At 38.3% G+C, this 16,150-nt stretch overlaps 1 protein-coding gene across 1 annotated transcript; it reads left to right on the plus strand.

Moving 5' to 3' along the window:
- Positions 1–778: 778 nt before the first annotated feature.
- LOC131370552 (mitochondrial adenyl nucleotide antiporter SLC25A24-like) lies at positions 779–14,896 on the plus strand. The gene is made up of 10 exons (XM_058417898.1): positions 779–1,149; positions 2,560–2,686; positions 3,059–3,146; positions 3,870–3,981; positions 4,345–4,503; positions 4,733–4,885; positions 8,267–8,374; positions 8,638–8,805; positions 10,829–10,979; positions 11,364–14,896. Exons 1-10 carry the CDS (start codon positions 943–945, stop codon positions 11,543–11,545), a joined length of 1,455 nt encoding a protein of 484 aa, XP_058273881.1. The 5' UTR covers positions 779–942; the 3' UTR covers positions 11,546–14,896.
- Positions 14,897–16,150: the final 1,254 nt, after the last annotated feature.

Here is a 16,150-nt window from a genome sequence, read left to right on the forward strand (position 1 = left end):
CAATATAAATGCGAGGCAATGGAGTGCTAAAGAGAAGTTAAAGGTTAAAAGCTTACTGAAGCATTATAATTGGTGTCATTTACTAAACACTCTGTTTAAATCCAATGAACAAATGATGTACCAACCAATGTTAATTGAGTGAAAGAGTCAAGAGTATTGTGACCTGAAAAGCCTGACCTGCACAATATTGAAATTATGGTGTCCATGTATTCAGGAAGTTTGAGGAATCCCGGTGGAAACCTATGTGGACACAGGGAGAACACGCACAATTCTGCACATACAGTAACCTGAGCTGAGGCTCGAACTAGGGAACATAAGGATATGAGGCATCAACACTATCTGCTGCTAGACCATGTTATATTTTGAGATAAATACATCAGTTGTGTTGTTTATTACTCTGATATAAATGAGATTTAAACTCACTATTTCGTCAGGTTTCTCATTTATAATCTACCAATACACATACATTTTACCACCTGCCTTCTAAAGCTTATGAGATCTTTTGGTGATTTCTCACTAGTGTCTGGTAGATCAGCTTCTTTAGTATCTTTGCAGACCAGTGAAGGCGTGTTTTGACAGCGTGGGGAAAAAATAAGCCATGCTCCATTAATAAGCTATCTACTCCATTAAGAAGCTATCATAAGAAATTATCAAAATAAAAGAATGACGATAGATTTTTCCCATGAAATTCGGTGGAGTTGCCCTTTAACGCTGCAACGTGGTACCATCCCAATTGACATGGGATAAAAAAATGGGCGTGGTTAACCCATCGCCCCGCCCCTATAGATAGTGGTCGCACTCCGCCTTAGTATTTTCAATCGTATCCGTTTTATTGCTCGTTGCAGGACCCTCAGATTTTTTTAAACAGTGTTGTGGCCTAGACTTCTGTAGATACATGTCCATACAACCTTTAAATCTAACCAAGCGTTGCAGAATCGTCGCATGTCTGTCGAGCCGACAGCAGGGACGCTTGCGCTTCTGCGTGGATTTATCATGAAGGACTGCCGGTGCTGGGATGCGAACAGCAGCAAAAACTACGAGGAGCTATTTGATAAACTAGACACCAATAAAGATGGGAAAGTTGACGTGGCGGAGCTTCGGTCAGGTCTCATAGCGATGGGGATAGCCCTGCGTACTGGAGAAGCTCAGGTACAGATTAAAAAAGAGCCGGTGTAATCCTAGCTGTGGCATCCAACCTGCTGTTGGAACAAGGCGTGATGCTGCGTTCACGTGCTCCTCGGACGTTTCCCACTTGTGAAAGCTTAATTACGAAGATGCACTAATGCTAAATTTATATATCACTGTATCCTTCTAACATTTCAATATTTGTATAGTAATACAGAATGCAGCTTTAAAAACAACCAAGTGGGGATTGTTTACGCAGATTTGGAATCGTGAAGGCATCATGAATTTTATGCTTCGCGTAAACGAAATGATCATATTCTGTTGATTCTGCCGATATTAAATCAAACTAAACGGAGCAAGCTCCGTAAATCTACCACTGACCAGTTTGCAGGTTTAATTTTTTCCATCTCCATAAAATGCCCAATGTATGTAGAAACCATTTTGGCAGTGTTTGTAGTATGCGGTTGCGCATGTAAGTGGGCGTGGTCAGATTCCCCCCCTCCCCTCTCCCTCTAGCAGGACATGAAACTGTCAGTCAATATTTTGTGTAGAGTAATTATTAAAGAATATTATGTTTTATATTAATAATATAATACACTTTATTGCATATCATACAATATATATTACATATATCATAATATATTACTTTAAAACATATAATACAAACACTTTATTAATTAATAATAATTATGATACTTATTTTTAATGGTTGAATTTTATTGTGCATGTAACAGTTAGTCTCCTAATAATCAATGCAGTAAACACATGTAAGTGCACAGGCATACAGGTCCTTACAAAAGTATTCACAACCCATAAACCTTTCCCAATTTTAGTATTAGAACCTGCATTTGAAACTGCTTTGCATATCATGACAAAATACAAACAAAATAGTCCATAGCCCTTCATGTTCTTCTTGAATATCAGCCTAAAGCCTAAAGCCTAACACAACCTAGGCATTTTAGAACTACACTGTATTGACAAAACTTTTGGGACACCCCTCCAAATCATTTAATTCCGGTGTGGTTTTTCAGGGTTTGGCCTGCCTCGCAGTCTCCATCCTCAATTCATCCCAAAGGTGTTCTGTTGTGTTGAGGTCAGGCCAGTCAAGTTCCTCCACACCAAACTCACTCATCCGCAGTCATGTTGGAACAGGAAGGGGTCATCCCCAAACTGTTCCCACAAAGTTGGGAGCATGAAATTGTCCAAAATGTCTTGGTATGCTGAAGCATTAAGAGTTCCTTTCACTGGAACTAAGGGGCCAAGCCCAGCCCAGGGGTGTCTGAAAACTTTTGGCAATATACTGTATGTTAGGTCAATCATGGCTATTTTAAAGCTTTTTCAGTGTCTTATAAGGCCAATTAAGATTTTATGTCCCATGCTTGACAACTGCCCTTCAACCAGTGTGTGGCTTTAACCATTTGCATGTCTTGACAGAAAATAGTGGCCACCGGTGACAAGAACAGGGACGGTGTGCTTGACTTCACTGAGTTCGCCAGATACCTGAAAGAGCACGAGAAGAAACTGTGGCTTACATTCAAAAGCTTGGACAAGAATGATGATGGTAATAGGTTTACCATTCCTAATTTGCAGTCATGCTGAGCTCCTAAATTATGCATGATCATAATAGAGTGATAATGCAGCACTTTGGTGTCATTGGAGTGGACGAAATCGAATTATATTGAGTGTTCCTTATTGCCTATTTAGATAAAACTGACCGTGTTCAATTAATGGTACAGTATAAATGACACCAGAGTGCAACCAAACAGTGTCTGTGTTTACGACCAATATTATAACAGATATGTGAAGTCATAGTTGGATTAGCCCATGTATTCATTGCTTTAGAGTGTTTTATTGCGTTAGGCTCTGCAACTCTTAATTAGAGTGCATTACTGAAGGTTTCGGAGCAGCTGTAATTCTCTTTATTGGCTGTTAGGTCGCCTGGATGCCTGTGAGATCAAACAATCTCTGGCTGAACTGGGAATGGACATATCCACAGAAGCAGCACTGAAAATCCTGCAGAGGTTAGATATTCAAGATCTCTAGTATTCTAGTATTGTAATAAATACATTAGAATATATTGTCTGGGAATTAAGTTAGTATGCATGCTATATATATATATATATATATATGTGTGTGTGTGTGTGTGTGTATATATATATATGTAAATTATGGAATGAATATATATATATATATATATATATATATATATATATATATATATTCATTCCATAATTTACAGAGCTTCCATTACCAATAAATGGTGTATTTTATTGTAAAGAATGTTGGATACAATATGTACATTATATAGAAGGCTAGAAGGCACAATTTATGCCATGTTCATGTGGTTTCATGAGATAGCTATAGGTATGAGAAGTGGCAAAAATGGCATGACTTAAAAAAATAGCATAATTGACACGTGCCCTATACACAATTCTGTTTAATCCAAATTAATATAAAGTTGAAATAATAGAAGGCATCTGTATATCCATTACATGAGTGTATGCAAGAAATCAGTTAATGGTCTATATGTCTAGCTCTCCATTAATCACATATCTAAAATGGTAAAGAAACCATCTACCATTACATTAGCCTTCTATTAATTAGGTGTCTTAGAACAGTGAAAATACTAAAACTGAGTCTTTAGGAATGACAAGTATTGCTAATATTCTGAATCCAGACTGATTCTTATGTTATGATTTTAGTACATATTTATAAATGACATATGATTGGTTATGGTTTTGCAGCATCGACATTGACGGCACCATGACTGTGGATTGGAACGAGTGGAAAGAGCACTTCATGTTCAAGCCTGCAACTGACCTAGAAGAAATTATTAGATACTGGAAACACTCCTCGGTCAGATATTGTTCCAGTTCACATTTACTTTCTGTGATGTTGTAGTGCTAAAATACACTGAAACAGTTTTTAATGCAGTGAATATACAATGAATTGTAGTAATAACATGGCATCCTCTTTACTTTTATTTCTGCATGCTTGTATGACTAGGACTCTATACTCTATTATGATTCTATATGCCATTTAATGACTAGTTTTATTCCCACAGGATTTTTTGCATTATAGTATATAATGATTAAAAGTATAAATTTTATTTTTAGAAATATTTTAGACCTCTAACACCTCCTCTTCTTTTCCCTAAATGTCAACCCAAATGCCGATTATCAAATTATTAGCATTATACTCTATGCCTCTCCAAGTTAGCAGCTGGACATTGGTGATAATCTCGTCATTCCTGATGAGTTCACTAACGAAGAGAAGATCTCTGGTGTCTGGTGGCGACAGCTAGTTGCCGGGGCAACAGCAGGGGCGGTTTCTCGAACAGGCACTGCACCTTTGGATAGAATCAAGGTTTTTATGCAGGTATGTACAGTTCAGTTTTCACAGATTTCAAGTTTTAATGTATATCATTTCAAATGATTTACAGTAGTTCCTGAACATTCGGAATAGAAAATAAGCAAGGCTGTATATTTGAATATTGCTCGTTTTTACCTCTCATAATGTACAGAGTAGTTCAAGAGTATTGTAATGAGTGCAGTAGATACTATAGTATTGCTTTGAATCGTGTTTTCACAGATTTGTCTTGTTCTAGGTTCATTCATCCAGGTCAAACCAAATCAGTCTGGTGGGGGGGTTCAAACGGATGCTTAATGAAGGAGGAGTGACATCTCTGTGGAGGGGAAACGGCCTCAATGTGTTGAAAATCGCTCCCGAGACCGCTATCAAATTCATGGCCTATGAACAGGTGGGCTGTCATAAAGTCTTTGACCCTGTATTTTTCAAGCACTAACCCACACTACCTAATTAAACTCATCAGCTAATTACAGAGTTCTTCATGAGATTAATTATCTGGGAATGGAAAAAAAAATTGAAGTGGATTTTATAATGCCTACTGGTACTTGTTTCACAATTGTCATACAATTCAACAGTTCAATGAAACCATTAGTAAAATGTCTTTCAAATTATGCTGACAACTAATGGCAAATATCCATGTTTACATCAGGTCTTTGTTCAAGTTTGCTTTCAGTATATGGAGTTAAAACTTGGCAGTGCTGTATTGTATGGATTGAATGTGTTATCTAGAACTTTTCCCATTCGCTTGCTTCCATGCTGAATACCAATAGAACATGATCATGAAGTTGACCTTCATGACCCATTTAAGTAGACTTTAACTGGTCCCCATTACACTGTGTGCATATTCCCTGGCCATTCACATCAAGTTTTCCTTCTGAACTTGTGCAGGATATGTACTGAATTTGTTGTAAGGGTTCATTGCACATTCTGACTATGTATCTCGTATAGTTATAACACCATACTAAAGACTAGACTATTTACTACAATATTAAGTTCTGCTTATCACCAATCCCAGGTCCCACTCTAGGGCCATAGTTTTCCATGAATGTCAGAGATATTGTGCATCTGTTAGAAAACTTTAACTAATTAATGCACTCCGAATGGCAAGCCAACATTGTTTCTGCCATCGTCTGGACAATGCTGCCACTTTTGGGTAGATTCAGGAAAAGATACTCTGCTCCAAATCATTGTTCACTTAGAAATCTACATATACTGGAACTCATAAGAGTGTGACTGACTACTGCAAAGATGTCAGTATGCTGCGGTCATGTTAAGGTGTGTTATCCAGTGTGTGTGCCACAATGACCGGTTTATGTACAATGTCAGGTCTGGTCTGATGAGTAGTGAGCATGGAGGGCTCATCAGTAATAATAACAACAGACAGAACAATGGCCGTTCTGGCAGAATACCCTGTCAACACATGGTAATATAGTGTGTCAAATGTGCTTCAGTGTCATCCACATCGGAAATTAATTCGGCTGGTGACACAACCTGACCCATAGCTTTTGTCCGTTCCTTTTCTCTGAGCCTCTTCTCAGAATAAGTTGTCATTGACGTGGTCTTGTAAATTGCCTATTACCTTGGCATGGGACTGCTGCAAGAGAGCATGACTTCTGTCTGATTGAATTGGCCTAATAGATAGGCAGCTCTTAATACAGGTGTTCATTTGTCCAATTCCAGAGCTTGCTTCCCCAGCCACATCATTTTTATGATTTCCTGCACCCTTGGTGGTTGATGAAAAACATCACCAGGGTACTGTAGTACTAACGAGTCTTACCCAATTAGGGGTTTGTGAGAGGAACATAGCTTTCATTTCAAGGACAGTAATATTCTGACGTGGACTCGTTTTCTTTTCCTTTCTTTTAATTTCAAGTTTTTCCATTTGCATCTACAGCATACCCAGTTTCACTACAGGAGTTGCCAATAATAATGTCCCAAGATATACAAATAGGTGATGTCTGAGCCTTCATTTTTATAACTACATCCATAACTGTGATGCATCTATCCTCTGTCTTGCATGTGAGTCCAGATTCTTGCCACTGAACAGATTGAGAAGGAGTTAAGCGACGCTTGGTGATTAACTCTTGGTCCTAGCACATCCACATGCAAGGCTAAACACATGCTGTTTGTCTATCTCACATACACTTGAACACAGTGGGTGTGAAGTGAAGGAGAAATTTCCTGTATTAAAAGCAGAATTTCCTCTTTCATATCCACAGCCGCTCACATTACATCTGATTTGCGCAGTAGTGCGATGGCTAGATATTTGCTCCTAACTCGGGTTTTTGAGTGAGTCACTAAGGTTAGTGACTGCATGAGGTCCTGCAGTTAATCTGCGGTTCTCTTTACTGCTGCGCACAGCAGTAAATGATGCAGTATTTCCATAACCCAGGAGGCTTGCTTCCTGCATCACTAACAGCATTATGCTTCAGTTTTGCCAGGGCTCTGTATACATAAGTTCAGATCCCAAACAATTTAGGCAGTGATCAAGTCTAAATCCCTCCAGGTCTGGTAAAATAAACAACTCACCACCCTGCCTTGACATGCACAAGAGATTCATACTAGTTATGAGTTATGAACTGTGTCCACAGTGTCCAAGCTGGCAGACTCTAATGCAAAAAACAGGCCAGTGTTCACCAATACAGTCAATAACGGTGAAAATCGTAATAAAATACTAGTCTTCACCCATGGTTAGAGCAACAAATTTTAGAGTTCTATACTTGAATCCACTTTCTCAAATAAAAGAGAATGGGAAAGAGGATGAGTGTGATGTAATGGGGAACTTTTATAGGGTGCTAACTTCCAGTCATGGTCACAGGGTGATGTGAATTTTTTGGGGGGGCGTTTCAGCAAGGAAATGAGCAAACGTTTCAGAAGGAACCCATTAGGGTTATGTCGAATCAGCAATGGACAACAATACCCATCAGCCCCTGCACATCACATGACGTGTTTTAGTAATCAGCAAGTATACTCAGGTTCCTGCGTTTTAGTGGCATGGTATATGTGTAGCATGTTATATGTTTATATTATAGGGGATGTGGTAGCTTAGTGGTTAAGGTGTTGTGAGATCGAATTCCAGGCCCACCAAACTGGGCCCTTGAGCAAGGCCCTTAACGCTCAATTATAAAAAAGAGATCAATTGTTAGTAGCTCTGGATAAAGGCGTCTGCCAAATGCTGTAAATGGTATTTGTTGCTCTATGTCCTAAGCCTTGTTTTACTATCTGTATGTGTTGTTCTTTTGGGTTGTGTGTGTTTATTCCTTGTACACTTTGAATCCATTGCCTCCAAGAATCCCTGACAAATCTACTCTGTCTCTCCAGAACCAAAGAAAGCAGAGCTGTGCTATGCAGCGTATTTTGAATATGCATACCTGTTAAATAAGCCGTAAAAGCTTATCATGATGTGGCTGAATGAAGAAATATAAAACACAAAGTCTTATTCCTTTCAAGCAACCTAAAATCCTGCATGAATTTCAAACTAAGTATTTTAAACTGGAGTCATTTATGATTATCTCTAGTCTATCACCTAAGAAAAACGTTATATGTTTCTAATAGTAACCATATTTCTATATGAAAAGCTTTATTGTATGTAGGCATGTGTAAGTTTATGTTAAATTGTTATACTGAAGGATTTGTTTGTTCTATGGTTGTATGACTGAAGGATTCAGGATTGTGGCATATTTTTATTCATTGTGCAGTTTAACTTCCATGACCCCTACTTTTAAATGCTGTGTGCTTATTCACAGTCATCACCAATATATTTTCCTTGCAGTATAAGAAGTATCTGTCATCCGAGGGTGATAAAATAGAGACAGCGCAGAGATTCATGGCTGGCTCTTTAGCCGGTGCCACAGCACAAACTTCCATTTATCCTATGGAGGTGAGCCTTACAAATGTTTATTGATCTGCTTTACTTTTTCCACTTTAAGGCATAAATCTGAGGATGTAATGATGTCAATGTCTTCCTCAATCAATCTATTTTTTCTTGAGCATTAAAATAGAACTAATCCAGCTATGGTTTGGTAAGTAGTTTCATAAAAAAAAATGGCTTTGCATACAGGCCTTTCTGGACTATATTCATTATCGTTCATATAATTTCTGAACGGTAAACAAAAAACTCTACATTATTTTCTTTTTCATCAGGTAGTGAAGACTAGACTGACCCTGAGGAGTACCGGACAGTATTCTGGGATGATCGACTGTGCCAGGTCAATTCTGAAAAGAGAGGGCATCAAGGCTTTCTATAAAGGTTACATCCCCAACATGCTGGGCATTATACCTTACGCTGGCATCGACCTTGCTGTTTATGAGGTACATGCAGTTACAGCCACACGCTGATTGTCATTTTAGAGTCTCTTAACTTTGAATACAGTGGTGGGGTTGTTATTTTATCCTTGGAACACTCTGATAATCGATTTCAGGATGTTATGTCCTGTACCTGTGCTGTTTGTCATGTCAATTATATGCTCTGTAGCGGAGTGTCGCAGAATCCTGCAAGGTGGCGTCTCAAGTCTTGCCTGTGGCATATATAATACACAATAAAAATGAAAATCTTAAACTTGATAAGTTCTACAATGCTTCACTACAGATAAATAAAATAACTAATGGTAAAATAATAACAATAATAATAATAATAATAATAATAATAATTATTATTATTATTATTGTAATAATAATAATATAAATATAAAAGCTTTATTATTAATAATAATAATTTGTTATTATTATTATTACTATAATAATGATAATGATAATAATAATAATAATAATAATAATAATAATAATAATAATAATAACCAAAGTTAAAAAACAGTTAATGGTCCAACACAATGCAACACAATTGATCCGTTCAATGCAACAAGGTCAAAACGGTAATCCACAAAATAATCTATAAAACACTGCAGAGGTTAAAGACGTTAAAACAGTCTAAAAATATATCAATGCTCACGCAGCTGGCAAGACTTTACAGTGAGTGAGATCAGGAAATTTGCATGAACATATGGAAGAAGAGTTCTCAGTATTAAGGGGAGGGGGGTCCTCTGCTGGTGTGGAAGTGTAATCTTCTGGAGGTGTGTTACATAAATCCTATTACATTCACTACTTAGTATGTACTGCATGTGCCATTGACTAAGGCCACCTCTTTCAATTTTATGATAAACATGTCCAATATGCCATATTATCATATTTACTATTATATACTTAAACAATATTCAGGGTAACAGAACCTCATTGCTGGTCATTGGCTTTGAAAAACATGACCAATGTTTTAGATGCTGGAGAACAAAATACACAGATTGTATAATAAATTACACACAGAAAACACAGATCTTGTAATTAAAATATACACATCAAAAACAACCAGAGGTTATAGTTTGGTACTCTGTAGTGTATTTAAAAGGGGTGCAATCTCAGGCTTCCACACAATCTTCAGGTCTACGCCATATGAGATGTGACAATACGGCCAACGGATATGGCCGCCCGGACTACGCTTCCCAGAATACAGATTCAGTTTGTAAGCCAATGATTTACTGAAGTAGCTGCCAATTGATATACAACAAAAGTTCTGGGGAAATCTACTTTTAATTTGCAAACAATACTGTAGTACAGGGGTTTCAAATCGTATCTAATATTGTGTTGGTCCCCCTTTTGCTGCCAAAACTGCCAAATTCCGACACTTTTCTATCAGAACCAGCATTAACATCTCCAGCAATTTGAGCAACTGTAGCTCATCTGTTGGAACGGATCGCACGGGCCAACCTTCGCATCAATGAGCCTTGGTTGTCCATGAATCTGTCGCCGGTTCACCACTGGTCCTTTCTTGGACCACTTTTGATAGATACTGACCACTGCAGACCGGGAACACCCCACAAGAGCTGCAGTTTTGGAGATGCTCTGTTCTAGTCGTCTAGCCATCACAATTTGGCCCTTGTCAAACTCGCTCAAATCCTTACGCTTGTCCATTTTTCCTGCTTCTAACACATCAACTTTGAGGACAAAATGTTCACTTGCTGCCTAATATATCCCACCCACTAACAGGTGCCATGATGAGGAGAAAATCAGTGTTATTCACTTCGCCTCTCAGTGCTCATAATGTTATGGCTGATCGGTGTATATGAGCTAACACAACAGAGCACTGTGTGATTACACAGAGGTTTTACTCTTTAACCTGGTACTCACTAACTTTGATAGTCACATGTGATGTGCACCCTTTATATTTTAATAACGTTTTCATAATATAATGCAGAAATGTCAGCAATTTAATTAAGATTAATTAAACACTTGGGCAGCTTTACAAACTACTTCTAATCCTTTTCTTGCGTTCTGCCACTTCTAGAGCCTAAAGAATGCCTGGCTAGCACACTACGCTAAAGACACAGCCAACCCCGGTGTTCTGGTCCTGTTGGGCTGTGGTACCATCTCCAGCACATGTGGGCAACTGGCCAGCTACCCTCTGGCCTTGGTCCGCACTCGTATGCAGGCACAAGGTAGGTACTGTGTCAACTAAAAAGCCCCAGAGAGCTCAGAGAACCCCTCTTGAATGCATGATGGACACCAGATGTGTCCCTAGACACCAGATGTTTGTGCAGGAGGGAGAGCTGAAGAGAATACAGAGATGGCTGGCATTTTAGGAGGCATTTAGAGAGCTGGTAGTTGGCAGTAAAGCAAAGGGGCACATTGGTTACAAAAGTCCATGATGGCTTTAGGGTTTTGTATTAGTTAAGCTTCATGTAGGAGCGTGTGTATATTTCATGTAGAGAAACAAACAGAACCAAGTACATTTGTTTTTAACGTGCTTTAGTAAATCTACTAAAAGTTGCAATAAAAGGAATGCAGTAATAACTGGTGTCAATTCTGTGTTGCGCTTTCAGCATCGCTCGGAAACTTGGAGCAGCCTTCTATGCGCTCACTGATTAAGAGCATTGTGGCAAACGAAGGCTTTTTCGGTCTCTATCGGGGGATCCTACCCAACTTCATGAAGGTCATTCCAGCTGTGAGCATCAGCTACGTAGTGTACGAGTACACAAAATCATCGCTAGGTATCTCAAAGTGAATGTCACAGGGCTGAGTTCCCAAACCGCATAAGCATAGGAGTGCTGTTCCTGGATCCGTTTATCTTCATGAACATTAGGAAAAACTAGTATCAATCATGTGGAACAGCTACAATCTGATTCCAGATCAACATTCCTGTGTAAAATGCTTCATGAGTCCAGACTGTTGTTGCTGTTTTATAGCAGTTTTCTTCATGAATGTCCTCTGTGCACTAAACACCGCTGAATTAGACTTTTAAAACTCATCAGTCGTGTCTTAAGTACATGGTCGAAGGACCAGGATGGACTCTTATGCTGTAGATTTAACTACATGATTTAATCTTATAGGTAATTCGTCATTTGCTTATTTAAATTTGTAGCAGTAGGAATGACTGGTCACTGCACTGAATAATAGGGCAAATACAATTTGCCTTATGACTTGCATGCTACGACCTCTTTCTTGTGTGTCTATGCATGTGAATGCCTGATATCTATGAATGTTGCTTTTATTTCTATTACATTATTTTTATATTTTTTTTTTATATTTTACCAGAAATAAATAAATATACAATGGATACAATCTACTGTACCATAATGTAGACACCAAAATACCAGAACATAACCCACAGGATAACAAGGATATGTTAATATAAGGATGCTCCACAGAGAAAGTTACAGTAATCCCCGGTTTATCGCGGTGGTTACGTTCCAAACCACCCGCGATAAACGAAAATCCGCGATACACGGACGCCACCCCCAAATGTTTTTTTTTTGTTTGTTTAAGCCGTAAATGACCCTCCCACACTCTTTAAACACACACAGAAAACATTTGCAAGCATATAGCGAGATGATTTTTGAGTAAATTCGTAAAAATATCACATTCATGGTGAGTACTGTACGTATGTATGTTCCTTGCCAGAAGCCTTAGAAGCTGCAGAGCGATTGGGCTTGCAGAAAAATCGTAAAAATACCAGACTCAATAAAAATTGGCCAGACTCGTTCTTCCAGTAGTACTGTATTTAGATTTTCAGCATCCCCGCACCACGCTTTCCTAAACAACGCTACGTGTTCTTTGTCACTTGAGTAAATACGCTGTACAGTATTTTATATATTATTAACATTTTACTTTATTTGAATTAATGTTTATATTTTGTAATTAATAATTATATTTCTAGTAATAAATTACCTTATTTCAATATAAAAACAATTCACTATAAGGTTTGCGGATACCGCGATATACAGTCCACAAGAAAAAAATAGTTATGTTCCAAATAAAAATCCACGATATCCCGGGACCGCGATATATGCACCGCGATATAGCGGGGGATTACTGTACTACAAAAGGGCATTTTACTAAAATAACAAATAAACAAAAATCTCTTCCAAAATCTGTGCACTTATTGACTTTCTCTCCCAATCTCCAAATGGGAGGAATTTCCATCATCCATCATAAGTGCCCCTGCATGATTATTATCAATATTATGATATTATAATTATGGATTGATTTATCCAGAATTTGCCCAGAAGAAATTGCAATTTGATGTAATTTCCTTCCAGCAAAAAAAAAAATTGTTTCTAAATATAAACAGAAGCAATAAAATACAGAATATTTAAAACAGAGAAAAAGGATTATATTTGATTTGCTGTGATCACATAGGGCTTTAGCCTAAGGTGCCTAGTTAGCAAGCTGAATAATTCTGTACACTACTGAAATCACCAAAGAAATTGATTTCATTTTATTTTACACACTTTTCTCAAAATTATATTTTTCTATTGTTTATTGAGGCAATGTGAGAGTTCCGAGAAAATACAGTTAAAATCAGTTAAATCTAATTAATGACAGACTCCTTCAGCATTTCTCCAGGCTTTTTTGCGGCCAGAAATGCAGCTTCTGGAGTATTTTTATAGGCTTTTATTTGTGGGAAACTTATTGAATTGGTGAAATTTCAAGCACAGAATTTTTCTGAAAAACTCCTACCAGTGACGATACATATAATAACCTCCTGTGATAGCTGTACTTCATGTACAAGACACATAAATGGAAGCTGGCTTTGGCTGAATGCATTGTGACGATGCCAGATTTTTTTTGAAATGTTGCAAGCTCCTCAGAATATCATAGAGTTTGCTTTATTTTGCATTAATGTCTGCAATCCCAGCCTGGAGGGACTGATCTGAAACAACCGAATTTGTTATACTTTATTCTGTAAGTGGTGGGAGTGAGTTGATGTAAAGGTTTGAGTCACAAGGGAAAGTCGATGCATATTTCGTGATTTGTGATTAGTACAGTAAACTGTGACACAAATCGCATTCTGTGACCAAATACATAAAGGTATTCGATATGTGCTAATCATTCTTCCTTTTAAGTGTGTTTGTGTGTGCAAGGTTCAATAAATTAAACTAACCATTTGTGCATAAGGAAAATCAAATCAAAAAATTTTGCGTTTGACATTATTTGCCGTTGACTGCTTATACTTCTCAATAGAATAAAAAAAAAAAGCTAAAGTTTAATTTGAGATTCTTCTAAAATTCATACATTATGCAACAGAGCATATAGTGCATAGCATACACCGATCAGGCGTAACATTATGAGCACTGAGAGGTGAAGTGAATAACACTGATGATCTCCTCATCATGGCACCTGTTAGTGGGTGGGATATATTAGGCAGCAAGTGAACATTTTGTTCTCAAAGTTGATGTGTTAGAAGCAGGAAAAATGGGCAAGATTTTAACGAGTTTGATAAGGGCCAAATTGTGATGGCTAGACGACTGGATCAGAGCATCTCCAAAACTGCAGCTCTTGTGGGGTGTTCCCGGTCTGCAGTGGTCGGTATCCATCGAAAGTGCTCCAAGAAAGGAACAGAATACACAGTGCATGATGGGTCAGGGCTGTTTTGGCAGCAAAAGGGGGACCAACACAATATTAGGCAGGTGGTCATAATGTTATGCCTGATCGGTGTATGGGCATAATGTATAGTGTGTCATTTGGGGTACACCTGACACAAACTGTTTGGCTTTGTATTTGAATAAATGAGAATATTTGAATAAACACTATATATTTATTTATCATGTAAATATCAGTAAGACGGTTGTTTAAGGATAAAAGCCTCCTTGAACGGACGTATAGCATAATACATAATGTCTGGAAGCCATGATTTCTGTAGTTCACTTCTCCAGGGAAAAGAGAGTCAATTGGGATTGTGCCAGTGTTGCTATGGTAACAGAGCAACCTTGACTGGCCTTTGGACCTCCTAAATGCCTGTGATATCGACAGAACAAGTTTGTTATTGTCAGCACTTCTTATCCTGAAGTCCAAGAAAAAAAGACTACTTGTTTTGCTCCCCCCACCCCTTTTTTTTTTTTAAATAAATCACTTTGGATTCCTTTTTTTCCTGTGATGTCATTTTTGCTAACACAGCATAAGAGTCCTTGAAAGGACACAAGTACATGTATCAGGCTCCACAATAATGATGGCAAAGCTGTTTTTGTTTTTTTTTAACCGAATGGGATGACCCAGTCCGTGAAGGACTATGAATCACGGATAGTTAAAAGGCTGGGATGAGGAACCATGCAGTGAAACATTAAATATAAACATAATCAGACTTGAGAATACTTAAATATGCAATCACAGCTTATGATTTAAGGATTATGATTCAGCTCAGCTCAGCAGTATTGGAGCCAGCTATTTTAATGCTCCAATAAACAGCGCAGAACTGTATAATACTGTTACCAGGCAAACTACAAAATACTCTCATAGCTATAATTGCTCTTTTACATCTTCACTAATGTTTACCTGAACAAATTTATGACTATCTTAGTATTGATTTGTGCAAAGGATGGTGTGATAAAATCTGCAAATTCGCTTGACATGAATGTCTTACAGACATTCTAATCCTGTAAGGTAATGGCTCTGTCTGGTTTGACATTCTGTCCTTCCAAGATTCAATATTCAATATTCACCTGGGTGAAGTCCATCCATTTTCTGAACCGTTTATCCTAAACTGGGTTGCAGGGAGTCTGGGGCCTGTCCTCTATCAAAAGTGGTCCAAGGAAGGAACAGTGGTGAACCGGTGACAGAGTCATGGTTGGTGAAGGCTCACTGATGCACGTGGGGAGTGAAGGCTGGCCCGTGTGATCCGATCCAACAGACGAGCTACTGTTGCTCAGATTGCTGAAGACGTTAATGCTGGTTCTGATAGAAAGGTGTCAGAATATACAGTGCATGACGGGTCATAAGGGGGACCAACACAATATTAGGCTGGTGGTCATAATGTTATGCCTGATCAATGTATATGGACTGGAGGAAGAATACTTGGAGGAAACCCCCATGCACGCAGGTTGGAGGCAGAAATCGAACCCTCACCCCTGGAGGTGAGAGGCAAAGTAAGTGAACTCGGTGAAGTAAGGCTAAGAAACCTGCCTTTACACAAAGACCATCCATTTTCTGTAACTCTTATCCTCCACACAGCCATGGCTCCCATGTGAAACTATTCCAAGAGACTCAGGGCAAAAGGCAGGCCAACCCACTGCAATTCACAACCGCACCCACACTCACACACTACAGACAATTTCAAGATTTCAATCAGCCTTAAAATGCATGTCATAGGACTAGGGAAGAAACCGTGGTACCC

The sequence above is a fragment of the Hemibagrus wyckioides genome, linkage group LG20 (assembly GCF_019097595.1).
Source record: "Hemibagrus wyckioides isolate EC202008001 linkage group LG20, SWU_Hwy_1.0, whole genome shotgun sequence".
NCBI classification, from domain to species: domain Eukaryota; kingdom Metazoa; phylum Chordata; class Actinopteri; order Siluriformes; family Bagridae; genus Hemibagrus; species Hemibagrus wyckioides.

What these genes read in the sequence shown, in the direction of transcription:
- LOC131370552 (XM_058417898.1), top strand. Translation starts at nt 943, where the DNA reads ATGTCTGTCGAGCCGACAGCAGGGACGCTTGCGCTTCTGCGTGGATTT. An exon ending in TGCGTACTGGAGAAGCTCAG is followed by an intron (nt 1,150 to 2,559) that starts GTACAGATTAAA and finishes ATGTCTTGACAG; the next exon opens with AAAATAGTGGCCACCGGTGA. An exon ending in CTTGGACAAGAATGATGATG is followed by an intron (nt 2,687 to 3,058) that starts GTAATAGGTTTA and finishes ATTGGCTGTTAG; the next exon opens with GTCGCCTGGATGCCTGTGAG.